A 19,199-nucleotide genomic window follows, 5' to 3' on the forward strand; every position below is an offset into this window, starting at 1 on the left:
CAGGTTAAGACCCAACATGAAAGAGGTTAAAATGGAGAACCATGAAAAAGGAGCCAGGTTTCCGTGAGGTCTGAGGCTGGTGAGGGTGGACAGACTCTTGCTGTGAGGACGATCTCATGTCCCCTGACCAAACTGCAGTCTGTGCAGGTATGGGAATGGGGAGAACCTACAGCTATTTCTCAAATATTTTTTGATGCCACAATATTTATAGCTGTTAAGAGATGCTGTTCAAGAGACTAGGCCTGTGTGAATGCTACACCTTTAAAGCACCGTCTTTCCCTCAGTGAATTCTGGGCACTGTAGTTTGTTAAGGGTTGCTGATAATTGTAACTCTGTGGGGTGGAAACTGCAATGCCCAGAATTCTTGGGAAGGATTTGAGAAATTAAAGCCCAAGGTGCGAGATTGGCTTCATTATTACCAAATAATGGAAACCTTTAAACAAGACAGGAAAATTGGCTTCCAGGTGGAGAAATCGAAATAGGAAACAGAACTGTTAGAACCCAATACTAAGAATGTATCAAGAATGTACAATTTGTTGCTGACGTGGAATACAATAGATGAGACAGTTAAATCAGCCATGATTAAATGGGCACAGGACATTGGACATGACATTATGTTTGCTGACTGGGAACAGTTATGGACCACCGGTATTAAATTCACGGCATGTAATGCCCTAAGAGAAAATATTATGAAAATGATTTACAGGTGGTACATGACCCCAGTTAAGCTTGCGAAGATTTATCATCTGCCCAATAATAAATGTTGGAAATGTAATGAGATTGAAGGTACCTTCTTTCACCTTTGGTGGACCTGCCCAAAGATTAAAGCCTTTTGGGAAATGATTTATAATGAAATTAAGAAGGTACTTAAATGTACTTTTCACAAGAAACCAGAGGCATTTCTCTTGGGCATGGTCGGCCAATTGGTGTCAAGGAAGGATAGGACTTTTTTTATGTACGCCACTACAGCAGCAAGGATCCTTCTAGCAAAGTATTGGAAGACACAAGAACTCCCCACACTGGAAGAATGGCAGACGAAAGTGATTGACTCTATGGGACTGGCAGAAATGACTGGCAGAATCCGTGACCAAGAGAAAGAGACGGTGGAGGAAGACTGGAAGAAGTTCAAAGCTTATCTTAAGAACTGTTACAATATTGATGAGTGCTAAAATGTCAAGGGGAAGGAAGATGCAGAATTACAGCTGAAAATGTTTGATGACTTAAGGTGAAATTGAGAAAGATAACAAATTTAAATTTAATTGGCTAAAAGGGTTGCTGAAAAACTGTAAAATAAGGATGCAAAAAGGGTGAGGTATGGGGAAGTCCGAGAAAGGAGGTTTATGAAAATGAGGTTAAGAACTTATATTTGTGTGTTTGTTTGTATTTGTTGACGTTTTTATGTTGTTGTTGTTGTTTTGTTTTAAAATTGGAAAACTAATAAAAATTATTATATACAAAAAAAAGCATTCTTGGGAAGGAAAGAACGTGTCTCTCCTGTTTAGTGTATACACAGCCATATACAATAAATGCCCGTTAGAGAGCCCTGCATACACACAGGCCTGCATACAGGCTGCATACACATCATACATTTAAAGCACCTTTAAAGCACATGGCTCCCTTCAAAGGAGTCTGGGAATTGTAGTTTGTGAAGGGTGTTGGGAATTGTAGCTCTGTGATGGGGAAATTAGTTTCTGTGATTCTTGGGGGAAAGCTGTGTGATTTAAATGTGTCTGTAGCCTTTAGGTGTCTTAATACCATTGGCTTTATTTAAAGATATACAAGCAGAATCATACTAAAGTGTTATGCCTACAAGGAACTTCCAAAAGTAACAGCTGTGGCAGAAACATGCTCCAAGGCTGCAATCTCACTTTCAGTTACTTCCAGCTAGAAACCTCCCTTGCTCCTTCTCATAGAATCATAGAGTTGGAAGAGACCACAAGGGCCATCGAGTCTAACTCCCTGCGAAGCAGGAAACACCATCAGAGCACTCCTGACATATGGCTGTCAAGCCTCTGCTTAAAGACCTCCAAAGAAGGAGACTCCACCACACTCCTTGGCAGCAAATTCCACTGTCGAACAGCTCTTACTGTCAGGAAGTTCTTCCTAATGTTTAGGTGGAATCTTCTTTCTTGTAGTTTGGATCCATTGCTCCGTGTCCGCTTCTCAGGAGCAGCAGAAAACAGCCTTTCTCCCTCCTCTATGTGACATCCTTTTATATATTTGAACATGGCTATCATATCACCCCTTAACCTCCTCTTCTCCAGGCTAAACATGCCCAGCTCCCTTAGCCGTTCCTCATAAGGCATCGTTTCCAGGCCTTTGACCATTTTGGTTGCCCTCCTCTGGACACGTTCCAGTTTGTCAGTGTCCTTCTTGAACTGTGGTGCCCAGAACTGGACACAGTACTCCAGGTGAGGCCTGACCAGAGCAGAATACAGTGGCACTATTACTTCCCTTGATCTAGATGCTATACTCCTATTGATGCAGCCCAGAATTGCATTGGCAATTCTCTCTCTCTCTCTCTCTCTCTCTCTCTCTCTCACACACTCACACACAAACAAACAAACAATCGATCTAACAGATATAGAAATAGCTGTGCAAACACGTCCCAACTAGCCACAGTAGGAAGCAATTTGCCTCTGAACACCACTTGTTGGGAATCACATCTGGTGATCACTGTGAGAACAGGATGCTAGACTAGATGGATCACTTAACTTTAAAAATAAGTAAGTCCCTAACTGGCATAATAAAATAACACAAAAACAATAAAATAGCTTTATGAGAACATCAAATCAGCAATACTGAAAGGAATGCTAGGGACTGATCATATGGGTCAAGGAAAGTCTGGGCGAAAAGATATGTATTTGCAAGATTCCAAATACATATGAAGTCTTATATAAATTGTCTCAATAAACGAAGTGGCAGAAGTTGCTAATAGTTGTTGTTGTTATTATTATTATTATTATTATTATTATTATTAAATTAATTTTCAGCACAATTATACAATTTTATCCACATTTTCACAAATTATCTCTTTTTGGACTTCCTTCAGCTTCTCTGGTAATCATCCATATTTTCCTCTAAATTAAACATTCCCATTATTATTATTTTATTATTCCATCTGGCTTGGTTTCCCCAGCCACTCTGGGTGGCTTCCAGCAAAATATAAAAAATAATAAAGTGTCAGAATTATGCTTCATGTGTGGTGGGGGAAGGGTCTTCCACAGTGCAGGGGCAAAGTCAGAAAATGAACGTTTTTGGCTCACTGCCGTGTGATACTCTGTAGGGTGCAGTGTCATGAGTTAAAATTTCCTCAGATCGTTGATGTGTTATTACAGGGTCTCTTCAGGAGTAAGCAGTCTTTTAGGCCTCCAAACTATTCAGGGCTTTTATGTGTGTGTCACAAAAGACCTTGAATGTGGCCTGGTAGCTGATGGACAGCCACTGCAGCTCCCTTAGTGTGGATATAATATGTATAATAATACTTAATAGTATTGTGAATTTCTATGACAGTGGTGTTTTATCCCTGAAAGCTGGTTTAAAAAGTACAGTGGTACCTCGGGTTAAGAACTTAATTCATTCCGGAGGTCCGTTCTTAACCTGAAACTGTTCTTAACCTGAGGTACCACTTTAGCTAATGGGGCCTCCCGCTGCCGCCGTGCAATTTCTGTTCTCATCCTGAAGTAAAGTTCTTAACCTGAGGTACTACTTCTGGGTTAGCGGAGTCTGTAACCTGAAGCGTCTGTAACCCGAGGTACCACTGTAATTAAAAACAAGTAATAAATACCACTCAGCAATAGTCCCTTCAGAGTAGCTTGCCTCAGGCTTCATGGTTGCTAGGCCAAGGCTGCGTACACATCTTTTAAAGCTCAGGGTCCTACACACCCCAAAGAATCCCAGGAACTGTAATTCATTAAGGCTGCTAGGAATTGTAGCTCTGTGAGAGGCAAACTGAAATTCCCAGGATTTTTTGGAGAGGAAAATGTACTTTAAATGTATGGTGCGTATTCAGTCTCTCTCTCTCTCTGGCAATTGTTTCATGACCTCTGGATGTAGGGTGTCGACTCACAGCTGAATCTCTCTTTCCTTCAGATATGGAGTCTATGAATGAGGAAGCTAACAAGAACCCAGAGCTGAAGAGCTCTGAGCTGAGGGAGCCAATCCAGGCAGCAGTGCAGATAGCCAAAGAGCAAGATACCCAGTGCGTTGTGAAGGTGGAAGCTGTTTTGAGACAACGGGTGGGAAATCCGGGCGGGATATTAAATAAGACGATTAGATGTTCAGAAAGCAGCAAAGACTTGGATGAAATCTCAGCCAAGGAGGCAAAAGGGAAGGATGAAGGACAAGTAACCTCAACAGAATGTGAGAACAGCTCCTACATTGCAGAAGAGAGGCCGTATAAGTGCTCAGACTGTGGGAAAACCTTCTGTAGGAATGCTAACCTTATTAGACATTATAGAACCCACACAGGGGAGAAACCCTATGAATGCACCGTATGTGGGAAAAGCTTCTCTCAGAAAGGAAATCTTGCTATGCATGAGAGAATCCATGCAGAAGAGAAGCCGTACAAGTGTTTGCATTGTGGGAAATCCTTCTGTAAGAACGCCGACCTCCTTCGACACCAGCGCAATCATACAGGGGAGAAACCATATCAGTGCTCCGTGTGCGGGAGAAGCTTCAGCATGAATTCTGACTTTATTATACATTTCAGAACCCACACGGGAGAGAAGCAACATGAATGCTCAGAGTGCGGCAAAAGCTTCAATAAGAAATGTAACCTGGTTGCACATGCCAGGACCCATACCGGGGAGAAACCGTACAAATGCTCAGAGTGCGAGAAATCTTTCTCTACAAACTCGGAAGTCTTTAAACATTACAGAACCCACTTAGAAAACAAACCTTACGACTGCTGGAACTGTGGCAAGAGGTTCAGGCAGGAATCGCATTTAGCTGCACATAGGAGAATCCACACTGGGGAGAAGCCATACGAATGCTCAGGCTGTGGGCAGAAATTTACTCGGAAAGGAAACCTCGCTCTTCATGAGAGAATCCACACGGAAGAGAAACCATATAAATGCTTGGAATGTGGCAAATCGTTCCAAGCAAACTACAAACTTACTGCACATCAGAGACTCCATGCAGGAGAGGCTCCATACGAATGTCCGGACTGCGGCAAAAGCTTCATCCGAAAAGGGAGACTCACAGCACACCTACAGTTCCACTCAGAGAAGAAACCATATGAATGTTTGGATTGTGGCAAATCCTTTGTTATGAACTCCGATCTCCTTAGACATCAGAGAACCCACACGGGTGAGAAACCATATGAATGCTCAGACTGTAAGAAAAGCTTTAGCCGGAAAGATGGCCTTCTCAAACATATAATCATCCATTCAGGGGAGCAATCGCAGACGTATGAGAAACCCTATGGATGCTTGCACTGTGGCAGAAGCTACAATTACAAGCAAAATCTCATTATCCATATGAGAAATCACAGCGGAGAAAAGCCCTATCGGTGTTCAGACTGCGATAAGGCCTTTAATACAAACTCCGAGCTTACTAAACATCGGAGAATGCACACAGGAGAGAAACCGTACAAGTGCTCTGAGTGCGGGAAAAGCTTCAGCCAGAAAGGAGACCTCATTGTCCATGTGAGGATCCACACAGGGGAGAAACCATATAAATGTACCGATTGCGGCAAATGTTTTAGCCTTAGTTACCTTGTGATCCGCCACCAGCAAATGCACACAGGGGAGAAACCATTTCTGTGTTCTGAATGTGGGAAATGTTTTGGTATACGCTCAAAACTTATTCGGCACCAGTTGACTCACACAGGAGAAAAACCATACAAGTGCCTGGACTGCGGTCAGTGTTTCACTCGTAAAACGAACCTTTTCAAACATATGGCAGCCCATTCAGCGAAGAAGCCATAGAAATCCCCTGGAGCAGGCGTTGGGTTGGTGCGTGATTGCTATAGTTGTATTCCTCACAAGTGAATGCACACAGAGCAAAGCAATTCGTATTAATGTTCCTAATGGGGGAAAGTTTCAATCTCTTATCAGCCTCAAAGTAGCTTATATGGCACAGTTAATTTTCTAAGACCAATAAGATCCTTCAGGAAGCACTTAATAAGCAAGGGTCAGTTAAGGAATTGTGTACTCCAAAGGGAGGTAATTGAAATACAGAGCATAATCATAATAAAATACAGTCGTACCTTGGAAGTCGAATGGAATCCGTTCCAGAAGTCTGCTTGACTTCCAAAATGTTCGGAAACCAAAGCGTGGCTTCTGAAACTCTGGAACTTCCTGCAGCCAATCGAAAGCCCCGTTGGATGTTCGGGTTCCAAAGAATGTTCGCAAAGCAGAAGACTCACTTCCGGCTTTGTGGCATTCGGGAGCCAAAACGTCCGAGTACCAAGGCGTTTGAGATCCAAGGTACAACTGTATGTTCTATAAAGATGAAAATATAGATCTTAAAACTGAAATATTTGTGTGAAAATGAATGAGAGTTATTCAGCAGGAACTAGCTTTGGAAGGCTACAAATGGATCTGGGCTAGGAGACCACCACAAATTATATCTGCAGATTGGAAAGAATATATATATATATATATATATATATATGCGCAATATCAACAGTATCTGATTCTTTATTGACTTTCTCAGACACACACATTGGTAATTCAAACTTATTGCTTTACTGTCCAAAATGTTATCTTAGAATGACCGGGTATTTATTACCAAATGATCCAATAATATTATTATTGAGCTATTTACAAGGGTTAATAGTGGAGATGGATCTGGCTCTGGTTTCGTATTTGCTGAAAGCAGCAAAAAGAATAATTGCTAAAGCGTGGAAGACGAAATTGGCACCATCGATTCTGACTGGTCCGGAAAGTTAGTGAATATTGTAATACTATTATTACCGGTCATTTATTACTTGCTCTTCACCAGCAGGACCAAGGGTAGGTTACAACAATTTAAAATTCTGAAAAACAGTCAAAACAGATTGCAATCACAGGAGTAGGGAAAAACACATTTTGAGTGTCCAAGGCTGGTGTAAAGAGATGGTAAGGAAATACATGAAGTTAGGGCTGGTCCTCGCCCCAACCAGGGCTGGATTAACCATTAAGCAAAATAAGGCCATGCTTAGGGCATCAAGGTTAGAGAGGCATTACAGAAATTTTCCATTGCTGGATTTACCATGGCCATATGATGCAGCTGAACCAGGTTCCACAAAGAAGGCTCTTGCAACAAATGGAAAAAAATTCATGTTATATATACAATAATAAAAAATAAATATAAAGTGGAAGTATGCAAAAATAAACATTATTCTCCATCTTACTGTAGGCTTTGTTTCATTTCAGAATTATTTTTTTACAGTTTATTATTGTTCATATTGTTTATGAAGGACCAGGTGCACAGCCTGGGAGTCATTCTGGACTCACAGCTGTCCATGGAGGCGCAGGTCAATTCTGTGTCCAGGGCAGCTGTCTACCAGCTCCATCTGGTACGCAGACTAAGACCCTATCTGCCTGCGGACTGTCTCACCAGATTGGTGCATGCTCTGGTTATCTCTCGCTTGGACTACTGCAATGCGCTCTATGTTGGGCTACCTTTGAAGGTGACCCAGAAACTACAACTAATCCAGAATGCAGCAGCTAGACTGGTGACTGGGTGCGGCTGCCAAGACCACATAAGATCTACATTGGCTCCCAGTACGTTTCAGAGCACAATTCAAAGTGTCGGTGCTGACCTTTAAAGCCCTAAACAGCCTCGGTCCAGTATACCTGAAGGAGCATCTCCACCCCCATCGTTCTACCCAAACACTGAGGTCCAGTGCCAAGGGCCTTCTGGTGGTACCCTCAAAGTGAGAAGCCAAGTTACAGAGAACCAGGCAGAGGGCCTTCTTGGTAGTGGCACCCTCCCTGTGGAATGCCCTCCCACCAGATGTCAAAGAGAACAACTACCAGACTTCTAGAAGACATCTGAAGGCAGCCCTCTTTAGGGAAGCTTTTAATGTTTGATGGATTACTATATTTTAATATTTTGTTGGAAGCGGCCCAGAGTGGCTGGGAAAGCCCAGCCAAATGGATGTCCTGTTCTCATGGTGGCCAACAATATGACTGTGGGAAACCAGGAAGCAGGACCTGCCTGAGTACCCTTCTCTCCTGCCGTTTCTAGCACTTTGCATTCAGAAGAATTAGTGCCTCTGACAGTTGAATGCAGAGGACTTTGTGGAGGAGTCTGGTTGGCTGTGGTGAGAAGCAGGATGCAGGAATCAAGAGGTTTTGGGTTGGATCCAGCAGCGCTCTGGACTCATATCCCCCCCCCCCCCGAATCCTTGCCTGTGTTTTTGGGGACTGCCGTGCCATCTCACTTTCTGGTGTCCTTTATTTATATGTATCTGATAAATATGGTTATTTATCTCCTGCCTTCCAAGACAGCTCAGTGATGATGATGATGATGATGATGATGATGATGATGATAACAGTAGGCTTCAATAATATCAAAAGTTGAAAACCTGTGGAGGCAAAACATCTAAAACCAGCAAAAATAATTCATAATAGCCATGGAGAAAAAGGAAGAATCTCCCATGACCTTTTCTAAAATCAGGAAAGTTGAGAGTTTCACATGAATGCGGCCACCACTGAGAAAGACTCCTTTCTGAAATCCCAGAGAGGAGCTGCCTGTCATTGAGGCCAATACTGAACAGAATAGTCTTGACTCTGAATAAGGCAACTTCTCATGCTCTAACACTACATATCTCTTATTATTCTGATATTTTATCAAATTCATTAAGTATGAACTTCTAAGAATTGTTACGAAAAAACCATAAAATGTTTGAATTTGCAGCTTTAAATGACGACCGCACTAAAGTGGTGATATATTGAAGTGTGTTTATGATGCTGATCCACTTTTTTATTATTTTTAAGTAAACTCATTTCATAACTTTTGCAACATTGGCAGACCTGGTCAATCCAGGTTTGTCTCCCCGCAGCCCCACCCCCAGAGTCTATGTAATACTGGAACCCTTGGAGATATGTATTCAAAATCTCACTACACCATGAAGATCAGTGGGTGACCTCTGTCCAGATGCAGAGTCTCAGCCTGGCCTACCTCACAGGGTTGTTGAGTGGATAAAGTTGGGACAAAGCATGAACCATTTATGCCACCTTGGGCTTGTTGTAGGAAGGATCTATTTGTCTGTCTGTCTATCTATCTATCATCTATCTATTCTGTAAACTACCCTGAGACCCCCAGATCTAGGATGGTATATAAATTCAATATCTGTCTGTCTGTCTGTCTAACAAATAAATGCAGTGAATCTTAATTAGGTCCACAAAAGTTTTTTTAAAAACCTAGAATTTCCCCTTTTGCTTGTGATGCAAGAGTCTAGGGCATTTTTGGCTGCCGAGTTGTATACACAGGCGAGAAACTGCTCATGCAGCCCAGAGGGTCATAGAATCATAGAATTGTAAAGTTGGAAGGGACCCCAAGGGTCATCTAGTCCAACCCCCTGCAGTGCAGGAATCTCAACTAAAGCAAAACAAAACCAGCACTTCTGAATTTTGCTTGTTTTTTTAGACAAGAAGCCATAGACAATCTAGCACAGGGCACAGAGTGACAGCACCAGCAGCCGTGACCTTTTTTTCCATGCAGACTTCCAGAAGGCGTTAAAGTGAGAGAGATGCTTGTTCCTAGAGGGGCCCGGGAATGCTAGGCAAGGCAGATGGGGAAAGGGCCTATTGCTGACCCGCCTCCTTGGTCCAGGGGAGGGCAACTTTTGAATGGCTGCAGGAGGAGGAGGAGGAGGACGAGGTGAGTTGCCCTGCAGGGGCATGTTTCGGCAATACGGAGCAAGAGGGGAAGGGTGCCTGGAGGGGACAAATTCAGGAGGCGAAAGAGCTGCATTCTGGTTTCCTATGGCTAGGGAATAGGCGCCTCTCTCCCCTCTTTCTTTTGTAAGCCAGTGGCAGAACATCTGCTTTGCATGCAGAAGGTCCTGGTTCAAGCCCCGGGGGCACATCCTGGCAGGGTTGCCTGAAACCCTAGAGCGACCTTGCCAGTCGTCCTGAGCTACGTGGACCGGTGGTCCTGTGCTCATTATCAGGGTTAGAAACTCCCATATATAAGCTAGGTGCCAAATGGCTCCTTAAACCAAGGTTGCAGTTGCCAAAATGGAATGTTTTAGTTGCCCTTTGGGGGGCAAGAAGCCTCTAAAATTTTATTTCTCAAATGATGAACTGACTGTGACTGGTTCTCAGATAAACACCTGGCTAGTTCCAATGACAGGCTAGGTTAAGAGCTTTGAGAACTTAAAGAAGAAAAGCCATTTGATCCAAGGACAGGCCACAGAGATACAGTCAGACCTCGGGTTACAGACGCTTCAGGTCGCGTTTTTTCGGATTATGGACGCGCCGAAACCCGGAAGTACCAGAACGGGTTACTTCTGGGTTTCGGCAGCCGCCCATGCGCAGAAGCACTAAATTGCGCTTTGCGCATGCGCAGAAGCGCTGAATTGCAACCTGCTCGTGCACAGACGCAGTGCTGTGGGTTGCAAAAGCTGCGGGTTGCGAACGTGCCTCCCGCACGGATCCGCAACCCAAGTGTCCACTGTATTGGCCTATTCTGACCTCTTTTTCTTAAGCGTGACTGCTCCTGCTCAGGCTGCACAGAAAAAAGCAACTGGGTTCCAGAAAGTCATTCTGATGGTGCAGATAAAAAATAACTGATAGAATTTCACAGTGTTGGGTGAAAACACTCCCGATCCAATGATCCCCAGGTGGTGGAGATGTCAGGCACCATCCTCGTGCCCATATGTTGTTTGTTTGTTTGTTTGCTTGCTTGTTTGCTTCATTTCTATACTGCTTTATATTTTTAAGAAAAATCTCAAAGCAGTTTACAGCATATTAAAATGTCAGTAAAATAACCCAGAAACAAACATTTCTGAAGAAAGTCAAATATAGAGTATACAGCCAAAGCAACATAATTAACAGAACTAAAATATTATCTTAAAGATTTCAAAATAAAACATTACAAAGGAGGTCAACTACAGAATACATTTAACAGAAACAAAATTAACAAAAAAAAAATTTCAAAAAAGAAAAAAAATGCTAAGTGAAGTCAGATATAAAATGCACATTTAAAACAGCATAACTAACAAGAGAATAAAATATTATCATAAGCATGACACGGCTGTTTGGCAGGCATAAAAAGATGGGGCAAAAGAATCCAACAGGGGTTTGTTGTCAGGCATAGAGATGTTCCTCCGGTCTCACCAGGCACCTCTTTAGTAGAGCTGGTGAATCTGGGCCCTGCCCCCTAGGCTAGGTGGAAAGGGCCTTGCAGGGAGTGGCCTTCAAGACTCAGGGCCAGCCGATGTTGTTGTCACTACAACTCTCATCATCCCTGATCACTGACTGGGGCTGATAGGAATTGCAGTCCAAAGCATCTGGAGGGGAAGGGTGCTAGCTCAGAAAGCAGAGAAAGAACATTTCCTTTGCATTCAGAAGGCACCAGGGGCAATCCCAGGTGGGGCTGGGAATGTCCCCTGCCTGAAGCTCTGGGGGGCAACTGCCACTCACACAACAGCACTTGTGAAGCAATTGGCATTGTCTTTGGCTAGAGCAGGGGCAGGCAACCTAAGGCCTGGGGGCCAAATGCGGCCCAATCGCCTTCTAAATCTGGCCCGCGATGGTCCAGGAATCAGCATGTTTTTACATGAGTAGAATGTGTGCTTTTATTTAAAATGCATCTCTGGGTTATTTGTGGGGCATAGAAATTTGTTCTTTTTTTTTTTTCTTTTCAAAATATAGTCTGGCCCACCACATGGTCTGAGGGATGGTGGAGCAGCCCACGGCTGAATAAGGTTGCTGACCCCTGGGCTAGAGGCAAAGCCTAGCCATCAGGGTGAGAAGCTACTGACAGCTTTATCCTCCCTGAATTTACCTAACCCTCTTTTAAAGCCATCCAAGTTGGTCCTACGCATATTAACTTGGAAATACATTCCCAGAGCAATTTCCCAAGTTCTCTGGGAAAGAAGATTGATTGTTTTAACTTCTCGGGAAATTGTAGTTCTGTGGGGGGAACAGAGGGTCTCCTCTAACAGCTCGCCCCATCATGGGCAGAGGACAGTTCCCATGATTATTTGAGAGAGGCCACAGCTGTTGTTAGGAGTGGCACGTGTGGTGTGGATTTGGCCTTCAACTCCCATCATAGCATCATAGAATTGTAGAGTTGGAAGGGACCACAAAGTTCCAGCCCCCTGCAATCCAGGAATCTTTTGCCCAGCGTGTGTCTTGAATCCCTGACCCTGAGGTTAAGAGTCTCATGCTTTACCAACAGAGCTTATCAGCATTGCCAATGATCAGGGGTGACAGGAGATATACCGTAGTTAGCAACATCTGGAGGACCTTCGGTTTTGCAACCTCCAGATTTAGGACTCACTCAGGAATTTTTCTTTCTTCTATAAGGAAACTCTGAGCAGAGAAGATGGCCAGGATCATGTGCACAAAAGCCCTTGGCTAAGGAAACAAATGTGGGACATCTACCAAAGAGAGGGTCCCTCAGCATGGAGTGAAGGCAGAAGGCAAAGGCATCCAGAAACAGACATGGATGAGCCCATTCTGTGTGCAAAAAACTTTAAAGATTTAGATGCCATCGCAGCCAAGGAGGAGATTGAGGAAAATGACAAGCAAGTGGCTTTGACCGAATGTGAGATGGACTCTCCAAGGTCTACATGCACCCACATGGAAGGGAAACTACATAAGTGTCCAGACTGTGGAAAGTCTTTCAGCATGAATTCTCACCTTATTAGTCATCAGAGAACCCACACGGGGGAGAAACCGTACGGATGCTCAGCGTGTGGTAAGAGCTTCTCTCAGAAAGGGCACCTTGCGGTCCACGAGAGAATCCACATGGAAGAGAAACCGTACAAATGCTCAGAATGTGGGAAGTCTTTCTGTAAAAACGCTGACCTCACCAGGCACCACCGAAACCACACCGGGGAGAAGCCGTACAAATGCACCGATTGCGGAAAGTCGTTCAGCATGAACTCCGACTTCGTTAGGCATTACAGAACCCACACAGGAGACAAAATGTACGAATGCTCGGACTGTGGGAAGAGCTGTGGAACAAAGAGCCACCTGGTCGCTCACCTGAGAATGCACACTGGAGAGAAACCATTCGCCTGTGCGGTCTGCGGGAAGAGCTTTTCTCAGAAAGGGAACCTTGTCATTCATCAGAGACTCCACACCGAGGACAAGCCCTATAAGTGCTCGGACTGCGGGAAGTCCTTCTGTAAAAACGCCGATCTTGTCAGACATCGCCGAAACCATACAGGGGAGAAACCGTACACATGCCTGGAGTGTGGGCGATCCTTTAGTATGAACGTTGACTTTATCAGGCATTACAGAACCCACACGGGGGAGACACAGTACAAATGCTCTGAGTGCAGCAAAAGCTTTAGCAAGAAGTGCAACCTGGTCACACATGTGAGAAGCCACACGGGCGAGAAGCCCTACAAATGCTCAGCGTGCGGGAAAAAGTTCTCCCTCAAAGGGAACCTCGTAGCCCATGAGAAAACCCACACGAAAGAGAAGCCGTGCAAGTGCTTGGACTGTGGGAGATCCTTCAGCGTGAACTCTAAACTTGTCGAGCACCAGCGACTTCACACACGAGAAAAACCGTACGAATGCTCGGACTGTGGCAAAAGATTCCGCTGGATCGGGAACTTCATGTCACACATACAGTTCCACTCGGGGGAGAAACCCTACGAGTGTTCGCTGTGTGGGAAATCCTTCATTATACAACACGACCTTGTTCGGCACCAGAGGACCCACACGGGAGAGAAGCCCTACAGATGCGCGGAGTGCGGGAAAACGTTCAGTCAGAAGGGGAGCCTTGTTGTACATGAGAGAATCCACACGGGAGAGAAGCCATACAAGTGCGCAGATTGTGGGAAATGTTTCAACCTCAGCTCTTGCCTCATCCGACATCAGCTAACCCACACGAGGGAGAAACCCTACAAATGTGCAGATTGCGGGAAAAGCTTTGGCGTCAGCTCTCGCCTCCTCCAACACCAGCAGATCCACACGGGAGAGCGGATTCATAAGTGCTCGGAATGCGGGAAGAGCTTCGCTCACAGAAAAACTCTTGTCAAACACATGCAAACACACACACAGGATGAGAAGCCACAGACTTGCTTGGTGTGCGGGGAAAGTTTCATGGACCCGCCTGCTTTTAGCCAGCATAAGAGAGTCCACGCTGAGGAGAACTCCTATGAAATCGCCATGTTGTGACAAGCATTTGCGTATCGGCCTTTATAGAGGAAATAACCCAGAGGAAGAATGAGGATATCATATCAGATAATATTCATTAGACGGGAGGACTTTTAAAGGCTCTGATTGTGGAAAGAGATCATGAGGGATTTTTAAATTTATTTATTAGGGAACAAGTATCTTTTCTGTGGTAGATGAGATCATAATTCTTTCAATCTGCTCCCTCACCTGAACGCCACCACAAGGGCTAATGGAGAACCACCTTGCCCTGAGGAGAGAAGGAAGAAAGCAGCCTGAGGACTGCTGTTACTCCAGTCAGGGGAAGTTACGGTTTGAAGCTGTTGCGTCACCAGTGATTCCATTTGGACTTAATTTAGATATTTTGCTAAACATCTCAAGTATTGTCTGTCTTGTTAGAAATGACAAACTGGTGGTTTTAAGACGACTTCTAAGGTATTCCTGATATTGCTGTGGCATAGGAGCCAATTTCTAGGGGCCAAGGTGTCTTCACCCCCCCACCCCACTCCATAAAATATTTCAGGGGGCCGGCTCCCCCCCAAAGTTGATGGGCATCGCCATTGAACTGGTGTGTGCACACCACATCATGTGATTGATTATGTAGGGCAGGGCTTATCTGCCTCCCCCATGTTTTATTCAAGCTAGAACCCCTGTGCTATGGCATATTTGAAAAAAATATGCTTTTTATATTATAAGACTGCCTTCTGAAATAGCTTTGTTTTTACTCACTTTTACAGGTAGTGGGGGTGGTTCAATTTTAGGTAACGTCCAAAACCATACCTGTTTTAATCTGTCATTTGTGTGGATTGTGTGTGCGTTGACACAATTTACAGTAGTTCAGTTTAGGGAAAGAGAAATTAGATGCAACCTCACTGCATAGCTGACACAGGAAAGACGTTACATTGAATAATTGGGTATAATGTGTCCTGTAACACCATTAAAAGATTACTTCCTTTTTTATTTATATCAAGGGTCATTCTAGAGATCAGGCTGCAGTCCTATACGCCAGGGCTTTCCAAACAGTGTGTCGCGACACATTGGTGTTTTGGCTGCAGTGTGTAAGTATGTCGCACAAACGCTCCCTGCACTCCTCCCAGGGCTGGAAAAGGGTTAGTTTAACCTCCGGTTTGCTAGTAAAGCTGAATAATCATATCACAAAATAATGCATGTCTCAAAAGTGTGTCGCCAACATGAAAAGTATCTGGAAAAACATTCCACTTTACTCAGTGGTCTTTACCTCTGAGCAGACATGTAAAAAACTTGGAAAAAACAAACAACCCTTCAGCCACTTTGAAGAACCGAAGGGAAAGCAGAGAGGAGGAGGAGGAGGAAACGACAGTTTCACTGACTACGGACAATATAGCTTAAATTTCTGGCGCGGGCTGGGCAACCTGTGACCCTCCAGATGTTGTTGGACTATAATTCCCATCATCCCTGACCATTGGCCATGCTGGCTGGGGCTGATGGGAGCCTTTGTCCATCCTCTGTAGTTTGTTAAGTGTGCTTGAGAGCTGGTAGGAGACCCCTCACATAGCCTCTATCCCCAGCACCCTTAAACTACAGGTCCCAGGATTCCAAAAGGGAAGCCATGACTGTTGAAAATAGTGTAAGGGGGTTTTAAAGTCATGGTTGTGGATGTGACCACTGACATATTAGCGGTGAGATTACAGTGGTGCCCTGCAAGACGAATGCCTCGCAAGACGAAAAACCCGCTAGACAAAAGGGTTTTCCGTTTTTTGAGGCGCTTCGCAAGACGAATTTCTCTATGGGCTTGCTTCGCAAGACGAAAACGTCTTGCGAGTCTTGCGATTTTTTTCGCTTTTTCTAAGCCGCTAATAGCCGCTTTGCCGCTAATAGCCGCTAAGCCGCTAATAGCGCTAATCCGCTAATCCGCTAATAGGGTTGCTTCGCAAGATGAAAAACCGCTAGACGAAGAGACTCGCGGAACGGATTCTTTTCGTCTTGCGAGGCACCACTGTATCTTGGATCACTCCATAGTATGAGTTGTTCTGGGATACTTCCCCTGTGTTACTGCATTAATGCTGTCTGGAGGGGCACTTGCAAAAAGGAAAAAAATGGGGTCCAAAAATAAATCGGAACATATGGCAAAAAATTATTATTATTATTATTATTATTATTATTATTATTATTATTACTACAGGATTTCAGCAGGAATCTGCACCTACCGTATTTACCTGAATGTAATGAGCACCTTTTTTTGGCCAAAATATGTCACAAAAATTAGGGTGTACACTAGATTTGATGGAGCATTTACATTTGCCAGCAAATACTTTTTGGGTTTCAAAGTGCTCACTAGATTCAATATTGCATTAGATTCGTGTAAATATGGTATTCCATATGTAGCAGTATGTCTACCCCTAAACCTTTGCAGGTGTAAGCTTAAGTGAAGGTCTGATCGTGTTTAACCGCCCAATACCATCATGAGCAGAAATAATCAAGAATTCACAATAAGGAGGATGGCTGGAGGTGCCCTTCTTCTTGGCTTGAGGGAAACATGCAGCGAGCCAGAACCATGGTTTGTTTCCCTGGCGGCAGCTGGGATGGGGGAGGAGCAAAGCTCCTGTTGTTTAAACCATAGTTTAGTTTATTTGTGGTTTAAAGGAATGTGTGAACCAGGCTGCCAGCAATCCCTGGCAGACAGCTGATATTCTGAGGTCTATGGCATCCGGACCTGGAGTTGGCAGAACCATTGTCTTCCATTGGCCCTTCAGATGCTGCTGAACAACAAGTATGGATCTGTGGCGAGTTGGAGCCTAACAAGAGCCTCACACTGGGCTTAAAGCTCCTGAATGGTCAGATGCCAAGAGGGTAATATTAAGTCTTTGTATAAATGCATGAAATTATTTATTTATTCATACATACATACATACATACATACATACCCCGCCCATCTGGCTGAGTTTCCCCAGCCATTCTGGGCGGCTTCCAATCGAGTGTTAAAAACAATACAGCATTAAATATTTAAAACTTCCCTAAACAGGGCTGCCTTCAGATATCTTTTAAAGAGAAGATAGCTGCTTATTTCCTTCACATGTGAAGGGAGGGCGTTCCACAGGGCAGGTGCCACTACCGAGAAGGCCCTCTGTCTGGTTCCCCGTAACCTCACTTCTCACAGGGAGGGAACCACCAGAAGGCCCTCGGAGCTGGATCTCAGTGTCCGGGCAGAACGATGGAGGTGGAGACGCTCCTTCAGGTATACAGGGCCAAGGCCGTTTAGGGCTTTAAAGGTCAGCACCAACACTTTGAATTGTGCTTGGAAACGTACATGTTTCGGAAATGTTTCTTGTTCAAGCTAAAGACCAGGCAAATGCCTACAGGAATAAACACAAATATATTATTTACCCCCGTCCTTTCTTCTGAGAAGCTCACAACAACCCTGTGAGGTAGGTCAGGCTAGGAGAGAGACAATGATGGATTTGGTGAGCTTTCCCCAGGTCCTAGGCTCCACCTACACTATACATTTAAAGCACTACCATGCCACTTTAAATGATCATGGCTTCCTCTAAGGAATCCTGGGAACTGTAGTTTGTTGAGGGTGCTGAGAGTTGTCAAGAGACACCCTGCTTCCCTCACAGAGCTACAATTCCCAATGTGCCTTAACAGTCAATTCCTCTTCCCAGGGAATTCTAGGAATTATAGCTGTAAGACGTGAGCCTGGGTCTCCTAACATAGCATCCTTAACAAACTACATTTCCCAGGATTCTTTGGGGGAAGCCATGCCTGTTTAAAGTGGTATGATACGGCTTTGAATTTACAGTGCAGATGGAGGCCTTATTAGTGCAGCCCTGTAACCTTGACCTTTTAAATACAGTGGTACCTCTGTTTACGAACTTAATCCGTTCTGGAAGTCCGTTCTTAAACCGAAACCGTTTTTAAACTGAGGCATGCTTTCCCTAATGAGGCCTCCCGCTGCCGGTGCCCTTCCACCTTTCGGATTCTGTTCATAGACCAAGGTAAAGTTTGCAAACCGGGACACTACTTCTGGTATTGCGGAGTTTGTAAACCGAATTGTTCCGAACAGGACTGTTCTTACGGGGTACCTCTGTACAAAGTTGGCAACCTAAATCCTGCATCATGACGTGCACAGATCACAGAGGTGCAGAGAAGCAGACTTTAATACAAATTAAAATACAAATTATTCTGCCTTGGTTAAAACACACCTGGAATTTTAAGAAGGTTGTTGACAAGCTGGAATGTGTGCAGAGGAGGGCAACCAAGATGATCAAAGGCAGGGGTCAGCAAACTTACTGTGCCTTGGGCCGGTGTCTCCAGGGCCAATTGCGCGGCAGGCAGTATGGCGGGGGAGCACGTGTGCACACGCTATTTCCAGCACACTTCCAGGTCGGAGGAGCACCAGAAATAGCTTGTGTGCATGTGCACAGGCCTCCGACCCGGATTTGCACCAGAAATAATGCTTGTGCATATGCAAATAACACTTGTGCATGCGCACATGCTATTTCCGGTGCTCCTCCGACCCAGAATTGGGCAGCCGGGGGTCGCCACGGGCAGGATAAACAAGTCCTTCAGGCCTTATCCAGCTCGCGGACCTTATTTTGGGGATCCCTGATCAAGGGTCTGGAAACAGCCTTATGAGGAAAGGTTGAAGGAGCTGAGTATGTTTAGCCTGGAAAAGAGGAGACTGAGAGGAGATATGATAACCATTTTCAAATATCCCAAGGGCTATCACATGGAAGAGGAAACAAGCTTGTTTTCTGCTGCTCTGGAGGGTAGGAGCAATGACTTCAAGTTATAAAAAAGGAGATTCCAACTAAACATCAGGAAGAACTTTCTGACAGTAAGAGCTGTTGGACAGTGGAACGATCTCCCTCAGAAGGTGGTGGACTCTCCTTCCTTGGAAGTTTTTTAACAGAGGTTGGATGGCCA

General features: G+C 44.5%; 2 protein-coding genes across 2 annotated transcripts; both read left to right on the top strand.

Annotated features, from left to right (window-relative positions):
* Positions 1–7,338, top strand: LOC307208499 (uncharacterized protein). Its single transcript, XM_079963129.1, has 2 exons — positions 1–147; positions 4,093–7,338. Exons 1-2 carry the CDS (start codon positions 117–119, stop codon positions 5,928–5,930), a joined length of 1,869 nt encoding a protein of 622 aa, XP_079819255.1. The 5' UTR covers positions 1–116; the 3' UTR covers positions 5,931–7,338.
* Positions 7,339–9,682: 2,344 nt separating this feature from the next.
* Positions 9,683–15,258, top strand: LOC307208532 (uncharacterized protein). Its single transcript, XM_079963199.1, has 3 exons — positions 9,683–9,816; positions 11,814–11,907; positions 12,471–15,258. Exon 3 carries the CDS (start codon positions 12,534–12,536, stop codon positions 14,295–14,297), a length of 1,764 nt encoding a protein of 587 aa, XP_079819325.1. The 5' UTR covers positions 9,683–9,816; positions 11,814–11,907; positions 12,471–12,533; the 3' UTR covers positions 14,298–15,258.
* The last annotated feature ends 3,941 nt before the right edge of the window (positions 15,259–19,199 follow it).

The sequence above is a fragment of the Podarcis cretensis genome, assembly GCF_951804945.1.
Source record: "Podarcis cretensis genome assembly, chromosome: 2".
Classification (NCBI taxonomy): domain Eukaryota; kingdom Metazoa; phylum Chordata; class Lepidosauria; order Squamata; family Lacertidae; genus Podarcis; species Podarcis cretensis.